Source organism: Beta vulgaris, chromosome 3 (assembly GCF_026745355.1).
Source record: "Beta vulgaris subsp. vulgaris cultivar EL10 chromosome 3, EL10.2, whole genome shotgun sequence".
NCBI lineage: Eukaryota > Viridiplantae > Streptophyta > Magnoliopsida > Caryophyllales > Amaranthaceae > Beta > Beta vulgaris.
Window position 1 is genome coordinate 56,120,247 of NC_079204.1, and position 8,253 is coordinate 56,128,499.

The 8,253-nt window shown below is 39.3% G+C and overlaps 1 protein-coding gene across 1 annotated transcript; it reads left to right on the plus strand.

Annotated features, from left to right (window-relative positions):
* Nucleotides 1-7,216: 7,216 nt before the first annotated feature.
* On the plus strand, nt 7,217-7,889 carry LOC130590861 (rRNA 2'-O-methyltransferase fibrillarin-like). The gene is made up of 3 exons (XM_057393447.1): nt 7,217-7,561; nt 7,647-7,700; nt 7,788-7,889. The coding sequence occupies exons 1-3, from the start codon at nt 7,217-7,219 to the stop codon at nt 7,887-7,889; spliced, it is 501 nt and encodes a 166-aa protein (XP_057249430.1).
* The last annotated feature ends 364 nt before the right edge of the window (nt 7,890-8,253 follow it).

Here is an 8,253-nt window from a genome sequence, read left to right on the forward strand (position 1 = left end):
AAGAGTTTAGTTAATTTAATTTAGATTTTGTTAAGTTTATGTCTGACAACCAATACCAATCTCGGATATTGATTGAGTGACCCTAAGGGTTGTCAACCCTCTTATTATTGAATTTTCATTGGTTAGGAATACATTAAAACATTATTTTTATATCTCTTCTCTCCTCATTTATTACATACATATTAATATTTTATTCTAATGTGTCTAAGAGGGTTGGCAACCCTAAGGGTTACTCAAACATTTTCCAACTACAAGATGTAGTGCTAACTCTGCATTTTCTTTCTTAAGATCCTTATTATACGGGTATCTAGAATCCAAATGGTTATGTGGCAAGGGGATCATTTTCCGTATTTTCAAATGTATGGAATGATTTATTGTTCGAGCGAGGTTTCACTAACTTGGGACATATTTCAAATTTCACGAACATTATCCTCAAGGTGTGAATGATCTTTTTCTATGAAATATCTAATTTTTTACATTATTATAAGAACGACTCAAATTTTGGGGTGTTACAGTTCTAGTGCAGGCAAATCTTCGTATGTTGGTTGCAAAAATTCAATGAAATATACCATTTATATAACATGAGACTGTCCAAATTTCCTTGCTACTTGAAACTAACCTCCTCCTGATCAACAACCTTTTTATTCAAGAAAGATGACCTCAATTCATGGCTTCACGTATAGAAATATGTTTACTGAACTTAAGAGATACTCAGGGGCTCAATTCCGAGGGGGTGGGGGAAAATGAGTTAGTCTAGCTTGCGTGGACTAGAGGTGGGCATGGGCCGGGCCAGCACGCGGGCTGGCCCGGCTAGGCACGAGGCTGCTCGAGGCCCTTTTTCCACTACGTGGGTCGCGGGCCTCTCACGGTCAAGAAATTTTATTTCAGGTCCGCACCGGCACGATCCCGCGTGGACCGGTCCGCCAGCCAAACGCTCATTTCCTTTGTTTTTTAGCCTAAAACTGTCAAAGATACAAAAAAAAACAACATAAAACACAGGCCAGACCCGCAGGAGACACGAGCTTGGCACGTGGGCCTGGGCCGGGCCGTGGGTAAAATCTGGAAATTTCAAGCCCGGCCCGACCCGACCCGCCATTTCCCTAAGCCCGCGGACGGAGCCCATGAACAGGCCCGGTCCGGCCCATGCACATGTCTAGCGTGGACCACAACCATCTATATGACATAGTGATCCTTTTTTTCATATAGTCACCTTTTATAATATATATTCTAATTCTATTTTATTAACTGTAGTCATATCTTCTACTACTAGACTTCTACTATAACAATAACATCGTATATGATAATATATCAACTAGGGTAACTATATTATCCCTAACACGAGTGTTGGCACTGCGAGCCGGCAATGAAACTCGAGGCGACGTTTAGTTTGTTGAAGACTTATCTAGAAAATTCTAGGTGAGTGATGTAAATTCTAAGAAAATATCTAATGTATTCTAGAAAAATCTTGTATTAAGTGGAAAAATTAAGTGATGTATCTAGATATATCTTGTTAAAATTCTAAGTTAGGTTAGGATGGAAGAATGATGTGGAAAAGTTTAGAGATATCAAATTGTAGAAATATCTAGAGATCTTTGTAGGTAGAAGTATCTAGAATTAGATTATTATAGAAAATTCTGGAGTTTAGTATGTAACTAGTATAAATATGTAATAGTTGTATGAGATGAAAAATAAGCTCAAATGAGAGGGAGCCAAATGAGCTCAAATGAGGGAGAGCCAAACAAGTGAGTTCCACACAAAATATTAGGAAAGGTAGAAACAAAGAGTTATACCAAGGTGAATGAGAGACATGAGCTCTCACAAACACACTTGTACAAATAATTATCAATGAAAATACAATTTCATGATATTATTCGGGTCCGTCAAAACTTCCGTATGCGCTACAAATTTCTATCATGGTATTAGAGCCGGAACGTGATAACGCCAACATCCGAGTAGCAAGAAGAAGATAGAAGATGCAAATTATCAAGTTGAAGGTTGAAGTAAGATAAAGAAGTTGAGGTAAGTGTCAAATTTAAAATATGTGGAAGAATTTAAATTAAAAGGTGAAGATAAAAAAAATTGGTGAAGGGAAAATTTGAAGATAAAGTGGAAAAGGATTAAAATGATAAGCTGGAGGGTTGATGACATGAGCATCAACAAAATGAAGTTAAAAATGGTGGGGGGGAAAGCTAAAACAAAGAGGAAGCTAATAACAAAGGCATTAGCAGAGTATGTTGGTGACAAGAGCACCGACGGTTGGGAAGAAGAAGTAAAAAAAAAAAGAGAAGAAAAAAAAGGAGAAAGGGAATATTATTGGAATTTGCTAATGACATCAGCATTAGCAGTGGTGGGTGGTGACATGAGCACCCCAAGAAAGAAAAAAAAGATTGAAGATTGAATGGTTGACAACATGGGTGTCAACATAATGATCAACAAAAAATCAATGAAAAAAAGGAGTTGCTGGTAATATCAGTACCAACAAAAAAAAAAGGAGAAAAAATGATAATTAGGGGAAGCAAGTTGGTAACAAGGGTGCCAACACAAAATGTTGAATATCAACAATATGTGAAGAAAATGAAAGTGAACTTGGAGATGGTTGGTGACATGGACGCCAACGAGACTTGGAAAAATTTCAAGGAACAAAATCGGAATCTTGATTGGGATCGTTGATGACAAGTGCGTCAACAAAAGAATATTGAATTACAAGAATTTTCAAGATTAAGGGGGGAGTGTTGAAGACTAATCTAGAAAATTCTAGGTGAGTGATGTAAATTCTAAGAAAATATCTAATGTATTCTAGAAAAATCTTGTATTAAGTGGAAAAATTAAGTGATGTATCTAGATATATCTTGTTAAAATTCTAAGTTATATTAGGATGGAAAAATGATGTGGAAAAGTTTAGAGATATCGAATTGTAGAAATATCTAGAGATATTTGTAGGTAGAAGTATCTAGCATTAGATTATTATAGAAAATTCTAGAGTTAAATATGTAACTAGTATAAATATGTAATAGTTGTATGAGATGAAAAATGAGCTCAAATGAGAGGGAGCAAAATGAGCTCAAAAATGAGGGAGAGCCAAACAAGTGAGCTCCACACAAAATTTTAGGAAAGGTAGAAACAAAGAGTTCTACCAAGGTGAATGAGAGACATGAGCTCTCACAAACACACTTGTACAAATAATTATCAATGAAAAAACAATTGGATTATTTGCCCAGAAAGGGCTCAACTATTACCCATTTACTTTAATAAGTCCCACCTTTTGATTATTCCCGGTAGGTCCAATGTTTTATATTTAGTTTCCCCTATAAGTCTTAGGTAACTTATAACCTGTTGAGAAGGTAAACAAAAATTTTAAAAGCGGGACCCACAGCCGGTTTTAATTTTTTTTACAAGTGCTGACTTTATTACTCTGAGAAAAGGTGAGTTGACAAATTTTTCACCTTCCCCCCTAAAACTTCCATTGTCTTCTTCCCCACTAAAGCTTCTTCTGAAAATTTTCACCATTAACGAAGGTGCGCAAGAAATTTTTTTTTTCATTCATTCAATTGGAGTCGATTCTTCAGTAGCGAAGTTGAGGAGTTTGTCTTCTTCAAGTAAGTTTTCTCTGCTCATCTTCTCCCTCCCTTCCCAAATTATGAATTTTTATTTTACTAATGTTAATGTTAACTAAGTAGGAGCATGTATTTAGCTTTTCAGTGACCTTTGGTTCTCTTTCCTAAACCAATTTAGGGTTTTAATTTTCATTGTTGTCTGAATTATGGGTTTTTTGTTTGTTGTCTGCGCATGGCCCCCATCCCCAAATGAAAATGTAGTTCTAATTAAATTGCTGCTCTGGTTTGTCATTGTTTTGTGAATGTTGTAGTCCATGGAAAGTGTTTGTTTGCGTTTCTGGCATGGTGGTTTGTTTAAGGATAAAGGAGGGAAAATGGAGTACATTGGTGGGGCTGGTAGGACATTTGCAGTGGATCCTGATGAACTGTGTTGGTGGTTTTTGGAGGATATGGCAAGGAAATGTGGTACTTATAGGAAAATTGATAAGATTTTTTACTTGATTCCTGGGAAAACACTAAATGATGGGTTGAGGATGGTTTACAATGACACTGAGGTGCTTCAAATGGGTGCAATTGTGTTGAAAACCAAGTTTATTGATCTGTATGTATTACATGGAGTAGATAAGCCTGCAATGTTATATGATGGAATCCCCCAACCTCTCCCACCCATCCACACAGACACAACAGTAGCAAATGTAACTGAGTCAGCCAAAAGGGATGAGGCCCCACCCAAAGTAGCAATTTCAAGGAAAATGACTCCACCCAAAAAGTTGACCCCAATTAGGTCAAGTCAAAGGTTGAAGGAATGCCAACTTATTTTACCTACAGACCTACCTCCCCCATATGACCCTGCCTTTTCAATACCTGTTATTAAGACCCCAACTGCTGAGCAAAACAAAGCCACATCAGACCAGCCCTCCCCACCTCCCACAACAGACCAGCCCTCCCAACCTCTTACAACAGACCAGCCCTCCCCACCTCTTACAACAGAGCAGCCCTCCCCACCTCCCACAACAGACCAGCCCTCCCAACCACCTACAACAGACCAGCCCACTGTTGACAAAACACCATCAAAGAACAGCAAGAAGACAAAAAAACAACCATCCCAACCCACTGTTGACAAAACACCATCACTGAACAGCAAGAAGACAAAAAAACAACCATCCCAACCCACTGTTGACAAAACACCATCACTGAACAGCAAGAAGACAAAAAAACAACCATCCCATCCCACTGTGAATACAAAAAATAGCAAGAAAACAACCAAGAGGACAACAAAAAACACTGGTGAAACTAGCAAAGCAAATGAAACACCTCTTATACCTGATGAGGCATACATATATGACCAAGAGACCTTCCCACATGATTATTACCAATGGTATGACTGTAGGTTAGAGAGCCCACTAGGTTCAGAGCAGGAGTTTTCAGATGATACAGATCCTGGTTATGAGCCTTCAACTGCTAGTTCAGAAGAAGAAGATCTAAGGGAGGTGGTTGATGATCCTGAAATTGATGAGCAGGAGTTGAGAAATCTAGAGGGTCAGGAGGAAGAAGAACCTGCAGAATTAGAGGGAGAAGGTGTTGAGTTTGGTGAATATCCAGAGACTAGTGATGATGAGTTGCAAACTGCTAGGAGGAGGGTGAAAGCAGTAAATGTTAAATTGTTACTGCTTGCTCAGCAGCTACAGAAAGAGGCAGAGGAGGGTAGGATTGGAGGTGCAAGTAATATATCTGGGGAAAATGATGTACCTAATGAGGGAGACTATGTGAGTGATTACTATGATAGTGAGGATGATCTTGATACACCAGAGGATAGTGAAGATGAAGAGTACAGTGGTAGAAGAAGGAAAGGTAGGGGGATGTTGGTGCCTGAAGACACAGATTGGGCAAAGTTTGTCTGGAAAGTAGGACAAAGGTTTCCTAACAGAGAGGCTTTCAGGAGTGCAGTTGCACACTTTGCAATTCAATGTGGGAGAGACTTGTACATTTGTGCAAGTAATACTAAAAGGCAGCAGAGAATTGAAGTGAAGTGTAAAAAAGGTTGTCCATTTAGATTGTTTGGAAGCTGGGACTCAAGGAGAGAATGTTTTGTGGTGAAGTCAATTGATGGTGAGCACAAATGCACTAGGAATATGGAGGCTAATAGGCAGATGAAATCCAGTTGGCTTGCTAAGCAGTTTTTAGAGATCTTTAAAGCAAGACCTCATTGGCCAGCCAAAGACATAATGGAAGCTGTGAGGAGGTCCTACAGAGTGGTCATTAAAAGGTCTATGGCTTACAAGGTCAAGTACAAGGCCCATAGGCTGTTACATGGCTCAATGAAGGAGCATTATTTCAAGCTAGGAGGGTACTTGCAAGCTATAAAGGACAGCAGTCCTAACACATGTATCACCTTGTTCACTACAGGAAGAGGTGCTACACCAGTATTTCAAAGGTTGTTCATTTGTTTTGAAGGGATTAGAAAAGGATGGATGGATGGGTGTAGGAGATTCTTGAGCATTGATGCCTGTTTTTTGAAGACTTTCTTGGGGGGACAACTCATGGCAGTAGTTGGCAGGGATGCAAATGACCAGATGTACCCTGTTGCATGGGCTATTGTAGAAGGAGAGAACAACTCCTCTTGGGAGTGGTTTCTGACCCAGGTGAGGGAGGCTCTCAGCTTAGGTGAAGGAGATGGTCTCACCATTGTTTCAGATGAGCATCTGGTATATATTCTTCATCTCATCTATTATTGCTTATGCATTTGATTTGTTTAGCTTAATATGTATTTTGTTTCTTACCAATGCACTTTGTTTCATGCAACATAGGCCATACTAAGTAGTGTGAAGGCAGTATTTCCAAACTGTGAGCATAGGCATTGTGCCAGGCATATTTTTGCCCATTGGCACAAGGTACACAAAGGAGATGACATGAAACTCATGTTTTTGGAAGGCTGCTAAAGCATATTCTTTAGCAGATTACAATGAAGCTTTAGCAGAAATGGAGGCAGAAAACCCTAATGCTATGACTGATTTCAAAGCTCACAACCCTAAAGTCTTTTGTAGGGCATTTTTAGATACTACAACCAAAGTGGATGTCATTACTAGCAACTTATCTGAGACTTTTAATGGCTACATAATAAATGCCAGGACCAAACACTTGATATATTTATTAGAAGACATTAGGGTAGCTTTGATGCAGAGATTGGTTGTTAAAAGACAAACCATGGAGGGTAGTTCTGCACAATTATGCCCTAGAATAACAGCAAGGTTGGAAAAAGAGAAAGAATGGGCTGCCAACTGCACTCCCATACCATCCACCAATACAGTTTTCCAAGTGAACCATGGCATGGATAGCTTAACTGTAGATCTGCAAGCAAGGTCCTGCACTTGCAAGAAGTGGGACTTAACTGGCATCCCTTGTTGCCATGCAATTTCATGCATTTTCTTCTGCCACAAGGATGCAGAAGATTATGTTTCTGGCTACTACACCAGGGACATATATTTGCAGTCTTATGGAGGTTCAATCCCACCTGTTGCTGGTGATAGACATTGGCCAAAGATCAACTCCCTCTGAACCCACCCCCAATAAAGATAGGTCCTGGGAGGCCAAGGAAAAATAGAAGGAAAGACCCCCATGAAAACCCCAATAAGCCTGGAAGGTTAACAAAACATGGAATTCAAATGACCTGCAGCATATGTAAATCAAAGACCCACAATAAAAGAACATGTCCTAATAAGGACACTACTACCAGTGCACCTCCACAACCTCCATTAAAGAGATGCAAGTCAACAGTTGCATCATCTAGAGGACCACAAATTGATAACTTGACACCCACTGCAGAACCAAGTAGAACTGGAAAGAATGGAAGAGTTATCAAGAGGGGTGGCTCTGGTGTTGGCAGGGGTGGGTCTGGTGTTGGCAGGGGTGGCTCTGGTGTTGGCAGGGGTGGCTCTAGTGTTGGCAGGGGTGGGTCTGGTGTTGGCAGGGGTGGAAGAAGAGCTGGAAGGGGTGGAAGAGGGAAAAATGTAAGTGCAACCGAATAGCTTTTTTTTCTGTTCATCAACATTTTCACCATGAAGTAACTTGTTTAGTTTCATTATGGTGTAGCAGATGCCAAAAGGAGTTGGTGTTTTAATTGGTGAAGATGGATCAACAATGATCAATGTGAGTTTTTTTCTTGATTTGAGTTTATTTTTTCCATACTTTTTCTAGCTACCACACTTTTACATTCTTACCACTTATGTTCTACAGGCTCCTGGACAGATTGGAGGTCCAAGGTTGGTGTCTCAACCTTCTGTTACAACAACATCAGGCTGTCCATTAGGTAGTCAAGCATCAACCAGCCATTCATGAAGACAAGCCACCTTTGGCTGATTCAGCTCATGTGACACTTGGATTTCACATTTTTTTAGCTCTTTATGAACTGAAACATTTGCAAGATTAATGTATTTTGTTAAGGCAGTAACAATTGCAACTTTGTTATTTGGGGTGTATTCACAACATTGTATTTTTACAGCAATGTCAATTTTTAACTACTTTTGGACACAAAATTATGTTTCATTCATCTGTAGGAATACATCATTCTTCATTGATTAGGCAAAATAGGAGTATGTAACCTCCATTACATTAGGCAAAATAGGAGTATGTAACCTCCATTACAAAATCCCTAGTACTTACTAACCCCCTAGTACAAAACATTCCCCATAACCATACCAAC

Coding starts and splice junctions, on each gene's coding strand:
- LOC130590861 (XM_057393447.1), top strand. CDS start 7,217: ATGACCTGCAGCATATGTAAATCAAAGACCCACAATAAAAGAACATGT. Junction 7,562..7,646: donor GGGGTGGAAGAGGGAAAAAT/GTAAGTGCAACC, acceptor ATGGTGTAGCAG/ATGCCAAAAGGAGTTGGTGT. Junction 7,701..7,787: donor ATGGATCAACAATGATCAAT/GTGAGTTTTTTT, acceptor TATGTTCTACAG/GCTCCTGGACAGATTGGAGG.